The sequence below is a fragment of the Phasianus colchicus genome, chromosome 8, assembly GCF_987193195.1.
Source record: "Phasianus colchicus chromosome 8, bPhaCol1.hap1.1, whole genome shotgun sequence".
Lineage (NCBI taxonomy): Eukaryota > Metazoa > Chordata > Aves > Galliformes > Phasianidae > Phasianus > Phasianus colchicus.
The window spans coordinates 13,521,814-13,541,069 of NC_143443.1; the positions used below are offsets into that span (position 1 = coordinate 13,521,814).

General features: G+C 38.0%; 2 protein-coding genes across 4 annotated transcripts in view; one reads left to right on the forward strand and one right to left on the reverse strand.

Annotated features, from left to right (window-relative positions):
- Positions 1-273: 273 nt before the first annotated feature.
- RPS24 (ribosomal protein S24) lies at positions 274-6,083 on the reverse strand. 2 transcript variants are annotated; one of them, XM_090144983.1, is made up of 7 exons: positions 5,992-6,083; positions 4,888-4,953; positions 4,343-4,552; positions 3,729-3,839; positions 2,878-2,895; positions 1,137-1,172; positions 274-364 (listed from the first exon to the last, which is right to left on the reverse strand). In XM_090144983.1, exons 1-5 carry the CDS (start codon positions 5,992-5,994, stop codon positions 2,890-2,892), a joined length of 396 nt encoding a protein of 131 aa, XP_090001109.1. In that variant the 5' UTR covers positions 5,995-6,083; the 3' UTR covers positions 274-364; positions 1,137-1,172; positions 2,878-2,889. The 2 variants fall into 2 exon arrangements, with proteins under 2 accessions (XP_090001109.1, XP_031458837.1); XM_031602977.2 differs by lacking the exon at positions 2,878-2,895 and having other exon boundaries at positions 5,992-6,082.
- Positions 6,084-6,121: 38 nt separating this feature from the next.
- The window catches only part of POLR3A (RNA polymerase III subunit A), a 35,475-nt gene continuing 22,340 nt past the window's right edge, over positions 6,122-19,256 (forward strand). Inside the window, exons 1-16 of one of the 2 annotated variants that reach the window (XM_031602974.2) lie at positions 6,122-6,490; positions 6,626-6,761; positions 7,732-7,869; positions 8,231-8,402; positions 9,232-9,386; positions 10,406-10,645; positions 11,528-11,690; positions 11,868-12,004; positions 12,498-12,601; positions 13,338-13,479; positions 13,956-14,096; positions 15,062-15,131; positions 16,073-16,200; positions 16,879-17,017; positions 17,589-17,753; positions 18,044-18,216. In XM_031602974.2, the coding sequence (XP_031458834.1) occupies positions 6,447-6,490; positions 6,626-6,761; positions 7,732-7,869; positions 8,231-8,402; positions 9,232-9,386; positions 10,406-10,645; positions 11,528-11,690; positions 11,868-12,004; positions 12,498-12,601; positions 13,338-13,479; positions 13,956-14,096; positions 15,062-15,131; positions 16,073-16,200; positions 16,879-17,017; positions 17,589-17,753; positions 18,044-18,216 (2,247 nt within the window). In that variant the 5' untranslated portion in view covers positions 6,122-6,446. The remainder of the gene's footprint in view (positions 6,491-6,625; positions 6,762-7,731; positions 7,870-8,230; positions 8,403-9,231; positions 9,387-10,405; positions 10,646-11,527; positions 11,691-11,867; positions 12,005-12,497; positions 12,602-13,337; positions 13,480-13,955; positions 14,097-15,061; positions 15,132-16,072; positions 16,201-16,878; positions 17,018-17,588; positions 17,754-18,043; positions 18,217-19,256) is intronic. The other variant, XM_090144982.1, reaches the window with a different exon arrangement.

Sequence of the window (19,256 nt, forward strand, 5' to 3'; positions counted from 1 at the left end):
GCCATCAAATAATCATTTTAAAAGGGCTCTTGAAACCAGATTGAGCACCACAAGACAAAAAGTATGCGTATCTCCACCAAATAGATACTGCCTGCTTCAAACTTGAAAACTATTCACCATAGAAAGTTTTGATTCATATTTCAGGTTGATACTCAAAACAAAAGATGTTTAATTATGAAAAGATTTTAATATAGTGCAAATAGCACACCAATATTGACGTTCAAGCTTTACAAAATCGTAACCATTAAATCAAAACTAAAGGGCAAACCAGGATTTGACTGACATAGTTTATTTAATGTTAAAGCCAGATGAGTAGCTTCTTTCCAGAACAGTTCTTCCCATACTTCTTGATGGAATCTGTAGCCTGTAAAGAAAGAGAAAGGTCAGTTCCAGAAGATTACAACAAATTCCATCATACTCACACTTTTATGGGGTCTGAATAACCTCTTTCCAAATATTGCTCTCCAAAAGTTCAAAGCTTCACAGTATAGTCATGGGAATAAGCCTAGTTAACAGCATTTTTCTAGAGGAGTTCAACAATCTAGAATTGTTTTGCCAACCTCCTGCTCAAGACATTAGATTCACTGTATCAGCCCCCAGACAGTTACTTTAAAAATGAGCCATTTTTGCATCTATAATAAAACCACACTTAGATCTGCAATGGTTACTGCTCACAGCACATCCATTTTACTCGCTCCTGCAGCAAAGATACAAAAACAAAGTCTAGCACTTGTCTGAAGCAATATCAGGCATCTTTTTAAGTATCACTAAGACAAAATTGTTTCCAAAACTTAAGTTATACAAACCCAAACAGCCTCAGAAAATATAAAATATGATAAGGATAGGGTAGCTTTAGTTAGTTTCACTGCAAGTTCTATTAACAGGAACTCAGAACTTGGCCCAAGCTATAAAACTTCAGATTATCTATTAACCAGATATTTTATGCAAGTTCAAGAAACAAATAATCAACTCAGTAATAAAAAGAATAATGATCTGTAAACATTTTAGTCTTCTTCATACTGATATAGAACAACATGCAAATACCAGTCTTCACATAAACCAACATTAAACTTAGAACACAGTATAACTACAGGCTACCTAACATCTACTTATACAAAGCATCCCCCAAGTCATACCTGTTATCCATCTTCCCCCTGAAGTACATCCAGTTACTGAAAAAGAAAAACATTTGATGAGAATGGTTTTATTAATGTTCCACTACTGTAGATGATAGACTTGAAAACACAATTTGCTTTTTCCAGTTACGACAATTACATGTGACAGGAAAACCTGAGTTTTTACTACTATAAAGGCTAAATACTTGGATTTCATGCATTCCCTCAAGCTTAAAATGGAATCTAACAATGACTGTACAGAGCTTAAGTAACTCTCAGGATGCAATTACATATTCACTTATAGCTGAAGGCTACAATGGTTTTTAATTGCTTATCTATCCACATCACTGTTCAATCATGTTTAAAAAAAACCACAAACATTTCTGTTAAAAAATCCACATGCCAAAACCTGTCAAAACAACTTGACATTAGAAGGTATGGGGTTTTATCCTTAAAAATGATACTTTCCTGAAGAGGTCTAATCAAGTGCCTACAAACTTCTGATTTAAACAATTCTCACAGACTGCATAGCTGGACACTAAAATAAATTTCTTGACTTCTATTGAAAATGCAGATGGCTGTGAACAAGGATGTTATGGCACACAATAAGCATGCATTTTACAAGACAAAGCTTTGAGGCGGGAATGTATCCTGCAATTCCTTTCTGTGATACAACAATTTTCTCCAAACAGATTTTCCAGAAAACATGTAAATTTGTCCTTACTTATTAACACATGGACACAAGGATCAACAAAGATGGTCAAGCAAAGAACAAGATCTTAACTATGCATACTCAGATAATATCCAAAGATAATTTTAAAGGACATCAAAAAACCCTTACACCAAAATGCTGTTCCCTTACTACTAAGAAGGCATGCTAGTTTGACAATCATTTGATAAATGTCACATTTGCTGCATAATTATCACAGCACACATTCCTACTCTTGATCTCAAAAATGCTCATAGAATTAAGGAGATTTTAAATGAACTGGAAAAACTTTAACTCAAGTAACAGCTAACAAGTGTAAATACAAGACTGTTAACAGCTACCTTCAAGTGCCAAAACTCCTCAATGGAATTAGCCATACCAGGTATTAGTGCTCCACTGAGCCCCCCCTCAGCATTCACAATGGATGCATGCTAATATTACAACTACATTAAAGGATATTTCGTACCTTTCTACTTTAAAACAATGTATGACTTCGCTATTCAACTAGCATTGAAATGAAAATATGAAAAACATTCCAGATCACAGCTAATAGCATCCTCATCTATCCAGTGACTGCAAGAACTTCATTTATACAAAATACAACACAATTGCAGAATAGCTGTTGTCATTTGCATCTCTGCTTAGGATAGTTAAAAGTTTAATGCTGACAACAGGTGCAGTTTACAACTACTGGCTCAACTCCACTAAGCTGTGATGTGACTTAAGTCTTCATAAAGATGCACAAGTATTTTTGTCTTAATGTCAAGTTACACATGCAATTACACTACTCCAAACCAAAACTGCAGTATTTTGAACAAATGTATCAAAAGCAATGGGTTGTCCTGCTTTCTTCTCACTGGAAACTCCACATTTTCCATGTCATTTCACTAGCTCAGAATAAACTTCAGTATGTAGTCATCTGAACCCTTACAAGATAGAAGTTCAAAGCCAGTATATAAGCATGCAAGGAAGTACAGTGCTTCAATGTGACAGGATAAAAAGTAGTGTTTCAGTGATGTATAATTCAGTCACATCCATGCTCATTTTCAGTACCTGCTAGATACTTCATTTCTGATGGAGAATCCCAAGAAAGTAGGAAAAAAAGCAGAAGTGAAGATTACTGAAGTTCAAGATGTTAAAGCAATTTAACAGTTGCTGATCTATGCAATAAACCCAACACCCTCTTCTTATTCAAATGCAGTTGCAAAACCCACTTAGCAGCACAAGCCCACTCAGTGTTATCTAAAGTGCGAGAAGCTGCTTAGCAAAGTGACCATCTTCACACCCAGTTTTCTCCTCAGTGTTGATGATTTTGCTTCTTCATAAAGGAACTCTGTCTCTCCTCAAGCTGCATGCTTTCTAGATTTGTACTGAATTGCAGCCCACAGCACAGAAAGCTCCCAGCAGCAAGAAAACCCAGTTGTTAATTAGTCCCCTAGAACCAATATAAAGCAACTATTGTTTCTTATTTCTACTTACAGTCTTCACCATCTACAACACAAATCCTTAAAACTTAAAAGCATACTAACTTAATAGAATAAGTGTTAGATACTTAGGTAATCTGAGTAACTAGCATTGAGTACTTAATTCGTACATAACATTGAGTTATGAGATTAGAGCATTACTGTTAGGTTTAATAAAGCTTAACTTTAGTTCAAGTGACATGTAAGAAACAATCATATAAGAAGCACTGTCTCATGTTTTATCAGCTAAGCTGCAGCAGTGAGGAGCAAAACTAAGCTACTGAGCTAATAAGCTATACATGACCACACAGATTACCTTCTGTGATCCAGTAGAACAGGTAAAAGAAATGGAAGAAAGACAAGGTTATTCTGTTGAATAACTTCTTATCAACATTTCAAAAATAACATGCCAACTCTAGCCTACAGATAATCTCATCATACCTTCTTGCCAGCACCAACATTTGCCTTAGCTGTACCCCTGACTTTCTTCATTCTGTTCTTACGTTCCTTCCGCTGCTTCCTAGAAGTCTTCTTCTTCTCATACAAACCATGCTAATAAAAAAAAAAGTGTATTCATTATCTGTTCAGTGGTAGTAACCACCAAAGTTTCCATTCTATGAAATACAATTGTTTTAGTATTTCTAGACTTTTCAAGTACTGTTTCAATGAAATAACAGCTAAACAGCAAGACAACTTCATTAACAGATGATAAAATAAAGGAAACACTAAGATCTTGCACAGACCAGCCCCATTGTTTATGGTTATAGAGTTTTAGCAGTGATTAAGGAATCCTTTGCAGATCACAAGTAACATCAGTTTTGCCATCCCAATTCCACCAATAGTACATTATACCAGAAGCAATCAATTTTTCCAATGCAAAAGCTGATCATACTAGTTAAGACCACTTACATAACACTAAATTCCCTACTCACAGCAATATTCCCACAACACTACAGGTATGTAGTTTGGTTTTTTTTCCCCACTTGAAAATGAACTACTAAACACTTGAAAGTCATCTGAATTGTTTTCTAGTTATTGCAGAACAAATAACCTACTCTGGCAAGTCTGTGTTTTGGTTCATTTTTCTTTGCATAGTCCAAGGAATCGTAGATCATGCCAAAGCCTGTCGTCTTGCCACCACCGAAGTGAGTTCTGAAGCCAAATACGAATATTACATCAGGGGTTGTCTTGTACATTTTCGCCAGCTTTTCCCTGATTTCTGTTTTGGGGACTGTGGCCTTCCCAGGATGAAGAACATCAATCACCTAAAAAAATTTTTTTGAAGTCATAAAAAAGCCAAAGACAGTCAACACCCAATAAAACAACTGGACTCCCACCCCACACTCAAAACCTGAACTAGGCCACCCTAGCCATACAAAGTATCATTAATTAATCCAAATGTGTTCCTAACAGTTTCCTGCTTCAAATGACAGGTCAGCTTGCTATCCCATCATGAAGATCTACCTTCAGCATGCAGGAATGTGTTTAAACCTCTACGTACCTGATAACATTAACGCTTTTAAGGCTCCTTGCTTATAATGATTTAAAATACATGCAGTCAAGAAACAGTAAACAACTGAATATTCAGTGTTTTTCTTACCATCTGCTTGCGCTGAAGGAGTCTGTTTGTCATGAACTTCCTAGTTCTTATGGTCACTGTGTCATTCTGCAAAACAGAGTACACAGAAGTGATACAAAACCATAGTTTACAAAACCTAATTTATATATAACGCAGGACACCATTGCAGTCAGCACTCGAAGTTAACTGCATTCCAATTAAACACACTTGTCTCACGCTATAGGATTCACCCTAGAGAACTAAAGTACACAGAAGAACAGTCATGAGTCAGACAGAAGCATGTAAACCCCCTTTATTTTAACATGCTGAAATAATTTCATTCAGATCACTGAGCCCAACTCCCTGTGAAAGCAGGTTCCCTACAGCAGGTCACACAGGTAGACTTCCAGATAGGTCTTGATATCTCCAGATGTGGAGACCCCACAACTTCTCTGAGCAGCCTGTTCCACTGCCCTGCCACTCTGATAGTAAAGGAGTTCTTCCTTGCATTAATATCGAATCTCCTATGCTCCAGCTGCTGCCCATTACCTCTTATTCTACTGATGCTCTTCACTGAAAAGACTCCACCCCCCCCCCATCAACCTGACACTTTAGATATCTATAAACAGTAATGCATTGCCCTCTCAGCTTCCTCTCCTCCAGAAAGAAGAGTCTCAAGTCTCTCAGCCTTTCCTCATGCAAGAGATGCTCCACACCTTTAATTACTTTAATCACCTCCGAGCACTATAAAAAGATAAGATTCCTTATGAAAGCTACACATTTTGTCCTGATGGGGCCTTTCAGACAGGAAGTACCAAAGAAGTAAGACACGAGTACGACCCACACGGAACGCAGAGACTCAGCACTTCAGTACCTCAGTACTGCCTGCACCTACAGCCGCTCATCCTGGCAGCGGCAAGGCGGCCCAGCACCGCCCAGCCTCATCCCCACAGCTCCTAGCGGCATCAACCAGGCCGCAGGAATCCCGGCTGTAAGCAGCACCGTCTCCCATCCGCCGCACGCCATACCCGCGCAGCCCCCTGCAGGCAGGCCAGCCCGGCAGAGCGCTGCTTCCCAGGAGGCTCTCGGAGCGCGGATGGCGACACAGCAGGGCGGATAGCGCGACCTCAGCAGCCCCACACTCACCATCTTGTCGGCTCCTTCCCTGCCAGCGAGCGAGAAAAGGAAGTGGCGCCGCGGCGCAGCCAATCATAAGGCGGCGCTGGGGGCCTTCAGCCGGGGCGGGGCCATGAGCGAGCCTGGCTGTTCCAGTGCCGGAGCTGTGTGGAAAGAGTATGGCTGTATTGACAGGGCTTCACGTGGGCTTTCCGTAGCTAAGTAGGGTGCCTCAGTAGGCTCGCGCTGTGACCCGGTTCTGCTCGTTTGCCGATTTGTTCTGTCCTGCTCCCGGTGTGGGAGACCGGGGAACACGGGACCGGCGCGGAGCCTCGGCGCCCGCACCCGTGGGAGGCCGTGCGCTCTCTCCGGCAGGGGGCGCTGCAGGAGGGCGCTGCGTCGCTCTCTCCATCCTGCTCCCATCGATCTATGGTAGTCGGTTTGGTGCCGCTGCCGCCGCATGCAGTCTCCGTGCCGCCGGCGCCATGGTGAAGGAGCAGTTCCGCGAGAGCGATGTGGCCAAGAAAATGTGAGCGGGACCGTGGCGCGGGAGGCAACTGAGACCGGGGGCTGGAGGGGCTCTTGGGAAAAGCGGTGGTGCGGGCGGGGGGGCCGCGTGTGCGCAGTCAGCCTGAGTGACCCTGTGTGAACTCTCGCCTCCCAGAAGCCACATCTGCTTCGGGATGAAATCCCCAGAGGAGATGCGGCAGCAGGCCCACATCCAGGTGGTCAGCAAGAACCTGTACAGCCAGGACAACCACCACGCCCCGCTGCAGTACGGCGTGCTCGACCACCGCATGGTGAGGAGCCTCGGTTTCCTACAACGTCCCTTTTGGGGAATGGCTTGAAATAGTTACAAATGAGATATCTGAAGTTTAGTATTCAAAATATACGCAAATATATTTCTACTTCAACAACATAGGCTGTTAGTTGCAATGGCATCTGCAACTTGGCAGTTGGATGGCTCAGCAGAGCACTCTTGGGAGTTAGGAGATGAGATTTCTCTGCCCAGTTCTTAGAGACCCAGAGACATTCATCCACAAAACATGGGGCTGTAGGTCCGTGGGCTGCGGATCAGTTGTCACAGCTGCATGGTTCATTGTCTCTACTGTGAGGAGGTGCTGTGTGGAAAACTTTTCTCCTCCCTCTACTCTGCTCCAATGAGACCACATCTGGAATACTGTGTCCTGTTCTGTGCTCCCCAGTTCAAGAAAGATAGGGAACTTCTAGGGAGAGTCTAACAGGAAGCCTCAGCAATGTTGAGGGTTCTGGAGCATCTCCCTCCTGAGGAAAGGCTGAGAGACTGTTCAGCCTGGAAGAGAAGGCTGAGAGGGGATCTAATCAATTTGCAGCAGTAGGGTAAGGGGCAATGAGAACAAACTGCAAGTTGCATATAAATATGTAAAATAACTTCTTTACTGTAAGGGTGATAGTGCCCTGAAACAAGCTGCTCAGAGAGGTTGTGGAGTCTCCTTCTCTGGAGATATTCAAGATCTGTCAGGACAGCTGCCTACTAGACCTGCTGTAGGGAACCTGCTTTAGCAGGGGGTTGGACTCACTGATCTCCAGAGCTCCCTTCCAACTCTTGTGATTCTATGATATGTATTTCATGAAGTGCCACTGACATGCTTCTGTTACTGGGAAAAAAAAAGAGTGAGGGCTGTGGGTCTGCTATCAAGTTGCCTAGCCTAAGGACTGTTCTGTCTTTTACATATTTAGCTGATTACAGCTAAAGCTTTATTCTGTGCATATATTCCTTTCCTTTCATAGGGAACAAGTGAAAAAGATCGTCCCTGTGAAACCTGCGGAAAAAACCTGGCTGACTGTTTGGGACACTATGGGTACATTGACTTGGAACTGCCGTGTTTTCACGTTGGATACTTCAAAGCTGTGATTGGCATCTTGCAGGTAAACTTAATTTTCATTTGCCTCAATATCTAGGCTGGTAAAAGGAAATGATTAAAGAGAAATGAGATACTGAGATGATACAAGAGGTACTGCTTGAAAAACAGTGGTTCAGAGGACAAATGTAAGATTGTGTTAATTTAAGTCCCACAGAACTTAGACAAGGATTTTTTTTCTGTATTTTTTTCCTGTGAACTTGTGTTTTTTTTGTTGGTGTTGTTAAGATATATGAATTCATCTTTCATCCAAGTCTGCAGTATTTTGTTAAAAAATCCTGTCTGCTAGTGAAGAGCTCAGGTTGTGGTAGAAGTTACAACTCTGCATGTTTGTATTAAACGACTGTGCTTATGTGTTCATGTTAAAGATGATCTGCAAAACCTGTTGCCGTATCCTGCTGTCAGTAGAAGAAAGAAAACAGTTTTTGGATTACTTGAAGCGGCCAGGCCTTACGTATCTTCAGAAGAGAGGGCTGAAAAAGAAGGTGTCTGAAAAGTGCCGGAAGAAAAACACTTGTCCTTACTGTGGTGCCTTTAATGGTGAGCATTGACATTAGCAGTTTTTCATAGTTCTTTACTGTGATGGTTTTTATCCTTGTTCTTTCCACAGTTAATGGATATTTTCTCTGTCTACTCTTAAGAAATGGGTTGTTGCATTCTTTATACCAAGCAAAGTCTTATTGACATTTCACATATGTGGAAGTAGACATTGACCGAGTAACTTATTTTTTATGCATCTCTTCATTACAATGACCAATACTTAATACTTGAATAAGGTGTGTATTGAAAATGCTAAGTCACAGCCTGAAGCAGTGATTGAACACCTGGTGGGAAGGCAGGGCCAAGCCTGAGGGGAATGAGGTGCATGCGATGTAGCTAAGTGACCGAAAGGGGTGGAACCAGGATCCACACCTTCCCAGACATCCTTTAAGGGTTGGCAGCAGAGGTAAGTCTGTTTCTCTGGAGATCTTTGTGTATCTGAGGCCTTTTGAAGATGAGTAGCATCTTTTCTTTGTTTTTGTGCGCACAGCTGTTGTATTTCAGCAAGTCCTTGCTGCAGTCTGGGATCTTGCTGTTCTACTGTCTTTGCTGTGTTTTCCATTATTCTACAGGGGCCAAAAAAAGAAAGCCCTGTTTAATCATTTGTTTAAAATGTGGTAAGCTATTGTTGATAATTGGTACCTTATCTTGGAAGCATTTGTAGACTGTAATTCTCATCTTCATTTTTCATAATTCCATTAAGCTGTTCTTCATAGCGTTAGACATGCTTGCCATTTTCTGGGAGGGTGACTTGATTTTGAAGCAATTCTTTATGTTTTTCTTTTGTTGTTAAGTTTTTCTTTAGAACAACAACAACATTTTCTTGCAGGAACTGTGAAGAAATGTGGTTTGCTGAAAATAATACATGAAAAGTACAAAACCAATAAGAAAGTTGTAGATCCGATAGTATCCACTTTCTTGCAGTCCTTTGAAACTGCCATTGAACATAACAAAGAAGTAGAGCCTTTACTGGGAAGAGCTCAGGTGAGCTTTGTCATTATTTCAACTTTTTGCTAGTTTTTATGCATGAAATAAAGCTTTTGAAAGGTTTTCAATGTAGCAGTTTATTGTGGACCAGTTGTCATGGTTTTACGTTTTTTTGGTTTTCAGTATTTCGCATCGTAACATCAAGTAGTGCACTGGGAGTTAAAGTGTTAGTGCTCCACTTCCAAGTATTTTTAAATACTGAGACACAAGAAGAATGTTTACTGTATTGTGAACATTACTTTGTTTCTTAGTGTCTTCTGGTATGTAGTTTTCTGCCTGTAAGTGAGGGGGTTGTTCTTCGTATGTAAAAATTCAAGAAGCTTAAAAAAAAAAAAAAAAAAAGAGGGGATGGGGCAGGACATTTAGATCCAAAGAAATGCTATGTGTACCTGCAGATTTACTGTAGCTCTGAGTTGATAATACCTAGGAGTTTGTTCTCTTCAGAAGAATGTAATAGTGCCAAGGAGAGAGGAGACTTAATCAGCTTTTACTGTTTCATACGGCTTTGAATTGTGTGCAGTTGTTTCTTTCTGTTCTTGGTGAGCTGGGAAGACCTCAGGGTAGATACATGCACAGCGGAAGTAATGAGTGTCTGGAATTTCTCATACTGCAGCAGTAGGTGTACTAGAAGAGAAACGAAAAGTGTTTCTTGTCTTATTTTTTTAAAAGAAAAACTAGAAAGCACTGTAGTTCATGTCAGTTTCTGCTAATTAAGTAAGAAAAGTATTTCAAGTTTGTTGTAGTGCCTCTATTACATTGATTTAAGAAGTAACTATGAAATACTGCTAAAAATGAACATAATGCTGATAAACAAAGGCAACAAAAATAACAAGTGTAAGAAACTATAAAGGTTGGTTCAGAATTAATAAACTAAAACTTAGCTTTATGTGTGTTGATAGTGGTTTTCTCTTTGTCCTTTTTAAATACTGATTGTTCAAAGATCGAGTAGATGAAGGGAGGAAGGAAGAGTTGTTACATGATGTCTTGATTTTACCATTCTCTGTTGGATTTTGTAGGAAAATTTGAATCCATTAGTAGTATTGAACCTCTTTAAAAGAATCCCAGCAGAAGATATCCCTCTGCTTCTAATGAACCCAGAAGCAGGTAAGCCTTCAGATTTGATCCTCACAAGGCTTCTAGTGCCTCCACTGTGTATCAGACCCTCTGTTGTGAGTGACTTGAAGTCTGGCACCAATGAAGATGATTTGACAATGAAACTGACAGAGATCATTTTCCTCAATGATGTAATAAAAAAGGTGAGTCATCCTTCAAGCTCTCTGAGACTGTTACTTTCAAAATGTTTAGTACTGCATATAGGCAGGTGGGTTTATATGTACTGCTGCTCCCACTCCTGCAAACTGTGTTGTACCGCTGTGATGTTTGGAATTCTGTTGAAAGAAATCAAGTTGCTTCAAGTAGAGCTAGCTCTCTGGCTGCTTCTGATATAGGACCTGCTAAAAATGTATTGGAGACCTGGGACAAGATTTTTCATTTTGGTTTTGGTCTGTGAATTCATTTTATGTTTGGTTGTGGGTTTTTTCTGCCCCCTTCTCATTACTGTAACATTTTTTTAAATGGCTGCTTACAGTGAAAACATATTTTCTTTTGTGTAAACCTTTCTAGTTCTTGACCTTTTTCTATTCTATCTGTTTTTAAGAAATCAGTTTTCAGTTAGTGCATTTATCAAGCTGAATAGAAATATATCTGACAGTTTATCATTTGTTTAGAGGAACTGTTCTACCAGACTAATTCTTTTTCAAGATTTTCAAAACTGATCTTTTGTCAGAAAAACAAGACTAAGTTAGCAAACTCTCCCATCATTGAAGAATGACTAAGTACTGATTGTTTTCCTGGTTGTGAAATTATATTATCTTCAGCGGATTGGAAAAGTATATAATTTAAAGGAATTCATGGTTTGTGCATTTGTCAAAAGCAGACAAAAACAACATTTCTTTGTTGTTTTTGTGGAAAGACTTATACTCTAGCAATGGAAAGTTGCCTTGCCTTTTTCATTCTAATGAGTGTGAAGTTTTTTCATTTTATTTTCTGAAAAAGAGTTGTGCTCGTTATCAGAATTAAAGCTCTTTACTAGTTTGTTGCTTTATTTTCTGAAATGGATGACCTTTTTTTTTTTTTAGCACAGGATATCAGGAGCCAAAACGCAGATGATTATGGAAGACTGGGACTTCCTTCAATTGCAATGTGCCCTTTACATCAACAGTGAGCTTTCTGGAATTCCTCTGAACATGGCACCTAAAAAATGGACCAGAGGTTTTGTCCAGAGACTTAAGGGAAAGCAAGGTTTGTCTAGGAAGTTGGTTTTAGTTAAGTTAGAACTATTTTCTATTTCAAAACATCTCTTTGTTACCATTGTGTTGTGCTACTGTTATGTACCTTGAAAGATATTCTAATGCGTTACCATAACAGGCAGCATTTTGAAATTAATTTTCTCTGAAGGAGTTCTTGTTTTCTTGTTAGGTCGGTTTAGGGGGAATCTGTCTGGAAAGCGAGTGGATTTCTCTGGCAGAACGGTTATTTCCCCTGATCCTAACTTAAGAATAGATGAAGTAGCAGTGCCTATTCACGTTGCTAAAATACTGACTTTTCCTGAGAAGGTAGGTAGCGCAGAACCAGAACTTTTATCTGCCTTTTTGTGGTTTTTTTGGGGGGGTTGTTTTGTTGTTAGGTTTTTTTAATCATACACAAGTAGAGTTATTACTTACACTGTTCTTCTAAAACGGAATAAATGTGTTGTTTATCTGCTCAACATTTGATTTGGTTGCAGCTGGTAAACAAAACTTGTACTTTCGGATGTATACAAGTACTGTGGAAGCATTAGGGTAAGGAGTGACAGACCAGGATAGAATGGTTTACCTTGATGTTTTCAGTCTTGAAATATAGCTTCATATTTTCATTGATTTATCTGCTTAAGGAGCGTTTGTCTTATTTCTAAATTTCCTTACCAGACTTTTCATGTGTTTTCACCATTACTGTGCTCTAAATTTTCCTCTTTTTACTTCACAGCTGAAGGCTGTGAGGGGAATTATCAGTTGAGCTGAAAATTTGCAAATGTTTCACTTGTTCCTGTTTGAAATGTTTATGCAATAGGTGAACAAAGCAAATATTAATTTTATGAGGAAACTTGTCCGAAATGGTCCTGATCTTCATCCTGGAGCCAACTTCATTCAGCAAAGGCACACACAGATGAAAAGGTACCATGTTTATCTGTAATTATTCACTTTTCCTCTTTTCTCATGAGCTTGTTCTTACTGCTGTGTGGAATCAATTATATCTAAAGGGATTGGCATCACTTTTTATCTCTAGCATCTTTCATAAAGGACAGTAGCAAAAAAAAAAAATATATGAAAAGGAGCTATATACTAAACCTGAAGAGATTATACATATATATATATATAGTGAATATATACTTAAAATTCACATATTAATGATAGTGAACTGCAATTAGATTACTTTAGGGCACTCTCTATTTGGTATCGAGGCCAAGATACCATAGGTAGTATAGAAACTTGAGTGAGATGAATGTTTTGGGTCTTACTGAGAGGTGATAAGTGAAAGGAGACAATATTGGTAACTTTGCGCTGTTTTCACGGAAGGGCTATCAGTTTATAGATACTAAAAAGTAATTGTATGAGAGTGAAACTCCTTGTTGTCCCTGATACAACTAAAATAATTGGTTTGTCTTTGTAGGCTTTCTTAGTTTTTGTGGTAATGACTGTGGTTTTTACTGATATCACAATTTTGTCACTTAAAACAGCAACTGATCTAATGTTTCATGATGCAGTCCCTACATTCTGTCATCTAGTCATTGCAGTACAAATACTCCAACATTTAATGAAGAAGCTTGCATTGTGAACACAGAATTTATTAGAAGTTCTCTTTATGTCTTTGTCTTTTTGTTTATGACACGTTGTTGTGTGTTGTTATAAGATTTTTGAAATACGGAAACCGAGAAAAGATGGCACAGGAGCTGAAATTTGGTGATATTGTGGAACGGCATCTTATAGATGGTGATATTGTCCTGTTCAACCGACAGCCCTCTCTTCATAAGCTGAGCATTATGGCTCACATTGTGAGTGCACAGTCTAACAGTAAGGTGGTAGTACATCACGTGATTGTGAAGAGGCCTTCATTTGCAGCTGTTTATCTCTTGCATGTACAGAAATAAATAGCTGCTTTTCTAACCGTGCAGTTGTGCTTTTTGCATGGGAATTGATGTGTAACTGGGCAGTATGCTGCCAGACAGTTCTTTTAATAGCTCTATTTGACTTCAGAATCTGTTTTTGGGTAAGCATTTCATTATTGTAGAGTTCTTGTGGCCTCTACAAAGCATTCTGTGTAAATACTTTATAATATAAGTTAGATGTATTTGTGTAACCAATAATGTGTTCAGTTTCTATTGTTTCATGGCTGTGATGAGTCCTACAGTCAGAAATTTTGATGCATATCTGTAATAAATAGAATGTATAATGCCTACAAAGAAGTACCTGAGCTTAGTTTTTTTTCTCTCTTCACTGCATGCAAAGCATTTTTTTTTTCTGTTTGCAGGCTAGAGTAAAACCCCATAGAACATTCAGATTTAATGAATGTGTCTGTACACCATACAATGCAGACTTTGATGGAGATGAGATGAACCTTCACCTTCCTCAGACAGAAGAAGCAAAAGCAGAAGCACTTGTTTTAATGGGGGTATGTATGTAGATCACGTATTGGGACTTTGCTAGTGATGGCCATGCCTTGTCATACTGATCTTACATGTGAGATCCAAAATCATCATCAGGTTCATGGGTAGTATGCAGCTGTGAAACTCCCTAGAAGCAAAATGTGAAAGGGAATTGAGAATAAACCAGGGCTGTTAATCTGACAGTAGATTGAGTGATAGTCTAATACATGTGCATTTAGCATTCATGGTAAATTCTGGATTTTTAAATAAGTACATGTTGTCAACGTATTTCTGCTTGACTACCATTATCAGTTGCTGCCAAAGTAGTGTGTTTGTGCTGAGCTAATAGGTACTAGAGAAAACAGATGAGTAGGATTTTATTTAGGAGGGGGAAAAAATAGAAAAAAGATGGTAAATAGAGGAATATGGTACTTGCAGTGCCTTATCTGTAGCATGAAAGTAGAGTCAGTAGCAGTAATTCAAGGATTTTCCAGTATGTTGGTCCTCTCACAGGTGACTACTTCTGTTGTGCAAAGACAGCTGTTGTTTGCAGCATGTACTGACTTGCTGAGGTGATTTGGGAGCTTAAAAAGAAAGCTTCAACAATTAAAAAAATAATAATAAATGTATAATCTAGGTTTCTGTTGTTCTGTGAATAGTTCAGGCAAATCTAAGGCAGCCAGGTACTGGATAATGGGGTTACAGAGATGGCTAACTGGAGCAGGAAATAGTATGAGTGGAAGCTCCTTTCCCTAAACTCAATTTGTTTGCTGTAGAATGATGTTTGAGGAGAAGCAGTATTTCAGTTTATGTTTGTGGTACATATTAAATCATCGTTTTTAATGTTTTTTAATGTTTTTTTTAATGTTAAAATGCATGGATGCATTTTAAAAATATTTGAGTGAAGTGGATACAGGAATTGGTACATAAATCTACCTAAATGGAATATCAGTGTTTTGCAGTCTGTAACTTTTAATTCTACATCATATAGACTAAAGCAAACTTGGTAACACCAAGGAATGGAGAACCCCTAATTGCTGCTATTCAAGATTTCTTAACAGGTGTGTACTGTACTTAATCTTATTTTAGAGCTGTGTAAAGTAAGAATTCTTTGAGAATCCTTTTTTAATAATTTTTCTATATCAACTTAAAATTTTGTCTTTTTCAAGTAAAAGTGACTGTATCAGAGTAAGGCCATATTTTTAGTCTGAAATAGGATGTTCTTCAGATTCCTTCTGATACTGGCAACTTTAGTTGGTGCCATTTTTAGTAGCTTTTCATGGTTTGTGGCCTTTTCAATGTCAAAAGTGAATGTTTGGGAACTTCACTTGTTATGTAGTTATTATGATTTATTAATTAATTATGGTTGTGGTAGAGGAGTTAAACTTATTAGCCTAAAATGAGTTTTAACCTACAGTAAGTATCTTCAGTTTGTGTTATTTCTTTGAGAGAAGTAATGAATGTATGAAAGTGTATAAAGTCAGTGCTGAAGCTTTTATTTTACTTATGATATAGTGTATGAAAAAGAATAGATGGTAGCAAAGGAGAGTTGTGATGAGGAGGGGTTTGGCCTCTTCTCCTAGTCGGCAAACAGGACCCAAGGAAATGGCCACAAGTTGGCCAGGGGAGATTCAGATGAGACATAAGGAAGAACTTTTTCTCTCAGAGAGTAGCCAGTGGAATGGCCTGCCCAGGGAGGTGGTGGAGTCGCAGTGTTCAAGAGGCGTCTGGATGAGGAGCTACAAAATATGGTTTAGTAGCTTGTGGTAGCAATGGTGATGGGAGGACGGTTGGACTCAGATGATCTTGTAGGTCCTTTCCAACCTTGTGATTCTATGATTCTGTGATTCTATGAAATCTGACTGTGATACAATAAATTTTATCTGGAAAGCTGTGTAAACCATTGTTATTTTGTGCAGTACACAGTTACTTAGTATCAGAATGAGGTCATTAATACTGAATATGCAATAACCTCTAAATGTAATCACTTTTTACATTTCAGGTGCCTATCTTCTTACACTAAAAGATACCTTTTTTGATCGAGCAAAAGCCTGTCAAATCATTGCTTCTATTCTGGTTGGCAAAGATGAAAAAATTAAAGTTCGTCTTCCTCCCCCAGCAATTCTGAAGGTTATTTACTGTTATTTAATATTATAAACACTTTCTCTGTATGTTCTTTACCTATGGTGACGTTTTCAGCAAAAAGACCATTCTTATGTTTTCTGCTGTTTGTTTTGTATTAGATACTGTAAGGAATAAAGTGCATTCATTCTATGAATTTATATGAACCTTTTTAACAAGGAGCAGTGTTTCTTTGACTGCTTTTGCCATTCAAAATGAGAAAATATAGCTTTTTTTAGCAGTGATGTGTTTACTTTTGTTTAACTACAAGTGAGTGAAGTACATAATTACATAAATTTTTAATCTCTTATAGCTTCAGATGGCATTACATAAATAAGTAACTATAAATGTGATACTTCGCTTGTGAAATGAAATTCATGTAGCATCGTATTTTTTCCTTTTCTAATCAGGGAAATGTGACAACGCGAGGGAGCAGTGGAGCGTGTCTCAGTAAATGCATGCACATACCCTTACGGAAAGAATAGACGCTTGGGAATCAGTATTTTTATTTATGTAGAAATGCATATTGTTTCTCTATTCAAAGGAATAGCATTATGTAGCTTTCTATTTAGTATGGAAAGATTAAGAATTAAAAACAGAATTTTACAATGAAGCTCTTACTTGCTGCTTCTACTAGTTGTATCATAAAATCTGTAACCCTAATTTCTGTCATTTTATTTTCCTAAGCCGGTCACACTCTGGACAGGAAAACAGGTTTTCAGCCTCATTCTCAAACCCAGTGATGACTGTCCTGTAAAAGCCAATCTGCGAACCAAGGGCAAGCAGTATTGTGGCAAAGGGGAAGATTTGTGTTACAATGATTCTTGTGAGTGACACTTCTAAAGCTGTATTTTGGAAGCTTTCAATAACATTGTAGATGTTCAAATTCAGACTGCTTCTGGACGTGTTTCAGAGGTGAACTGAGTATGAGAATCTTTGAATAAAGAGAACCATTGCTTGGTTTCTGAGATTTTTTTTGGCTGTAATTAATAATGAATTACTGTAGTTTGTTGTCCATGATTGAGGACTTTATTTTTGGATGGGTAAAATGAAAAGCTTGATTTTCTTTGAAGAATTAAGTGCTTAGTGCTTTTATTTTATTTTTTAAACAAAAAAAATAATTAATACTTCTGAGAAACATTGTGAATAAAATAGATGCACTTGCCATTCTGAGGTAGAAGGAAAATACATATGTGTTCACTTCTGTAGGTAAGATCAGTTTGTAGACTGTTCCCTCTTAAATACTCATTCATATACTTATTTAGATTCAGTAAATGTTCATCATTTGATTTTGTTCTTTTCTTGAACAGAACTTTTATTTGAAGAACTGCTCTCTTCTTTAAAGAGTTTAAGTCATGCTTTAGAATTATGAATTATTTTTGCTTTTCTATTTCTAGATGTTACAATTCAGAATAGCGAGTTAATGAGTGGCAGTATGGACAAAGGAACCCTAGGTTCTGGATCAAAAAACAATATCTTCTACATTTTGCTGAGAGACTGGGGACAAGTGGAAGCTGCAGATGCCATGTCAAGGCTAGCCAGACTTGCTCCTGTCTATCTTTGTAAGTTTCCTTGTAAAACAATATCTTAAAGCAGAAATACAGAACAATCAAGCAAAATTTTTGCTTCAAATACAATGTATCATGTTCAAAACAAAACAGAGAAAAAACAAAAAAATAGTCATTAAATTGTCAAGTAGTGAAACAATTGGTATGTATACAAAGTGCTTATGTCTGTCATAATGGCAGCAGGAAATAACAAAGTTCCAAATGACAAAATTTCCTGATTTTTCATTTCTATTTTTTAATGTATGAGGTTGAGCTAGCATTATAATCTTTTTATTTTATGACAGCTAATCGTGGCTTTTCAATTGGGATTGGTGACGTTACCCCAGGTCAAGGCCTGTTAAAAGCTAAGTATGAGCTGCTGCATGCTGGCTATAAGAAATGTGATGAATACATTGAAGCACTGAACACTGGCAAGCTACAGCAGCAGCCTGGTTGTACTGCAGAAGAGACACTAGAGGTAAGCATTTTAAATTAAGTCAATATATATTTAGAATAGAAATTTCATGAACGTATTCACAGAATTTGTGAAGCTAAACATTGTCTCCTGATGCTTAAAAATATAAGCAAGTGTGGTCTGTCTATGCGCAACTTTTGTTGTGTGAATATCTAATCCTTTAGATGCATATAGCCACCTAAATGTTAAAATGTTAGCTAAATGCTTAAAAACCAGGATCCTTCAACCCCACTGGAAGTATTGAGGTGACACAATAAGAGAATGAAAACAAGATTAATTGCATTTACCAATATTTACTGAATTAGTAAACAGCAGTAACAACAATTAATCTAGTCCAAGAAACAAAACTCTTTTAAATAGAATTCTGTCCACAAGCAATATTTATTCTTATATCCTATTTCAGCAGCCATTAAGTGGACTTCAGTTACACTTTTTACTTTTTTTCAGTTTAAAAGAAAAAAAAAAATTAAGATAGCTAACATTATCCAAAAGCTTAGGGACGTGATCTAAGTGATATCTGCTGAAGAATACTATGTTAATTGCCTTTAATAGTTTTATACGTCTGTTCTCTTGGCTATCAATGTATTTTCTTTTACTTTGTTAATAGTAGAAAGGGGCATAGGGGAGGAAGTGTAGGAGGAAAAACAAAGACAGGAAAACCCACCCTGTGAAGTACTTCCACATTTGTCTAGTTACAGTTCACCTGAAAGAAGTCTTCCCGTGTTTTATGCTTTTCCTCTTCTCAGAGATCCTGGTTTTTGATAGTTATTTTATAAAAATAGTTATAGTTATTTTATAAAAATCAGATATATTAGCATTGTACATTATGAGAGCATTCCAAAATTACTTCTTTGCCTTAATCTTTCACATAGTACAGCTTAGCTTAGTGTAGTACTTGACTTAACTAGCTTAAGCTGGTGCTGCTAACAAAAGAGGTTGTAATGTCCCCAGATACTGCTGCCTTAACCCAACAAAGAATTACTTTGCTGCAAACTGGAAAGTTACACAAGTTAAAAGTTGCAACTTTACTAAAACAAATTCCA

What these genes read in the sequence shown, in the direction of transcription:
- RPS24 (XM_090144983.1), bottom strand. An exon ending in TCCTTCAGCGCAAGCAGATG is followed by an intron (nt 4,553 to 4,887) that starts GTAAGAAAAACA and finishes AAATTTTTTTAG; the next exon opens with GTGATTGATGTTCTTCATCC. An exon ending in CAAAACACAGACTTGCCAGA is followed by an intron (nt 3,840 to 4,342) that starts GTAGGTTATTTG and finishes TTTTTTTATTAG; the next exon opens with CATGGTTTGTATGAGAAGAA.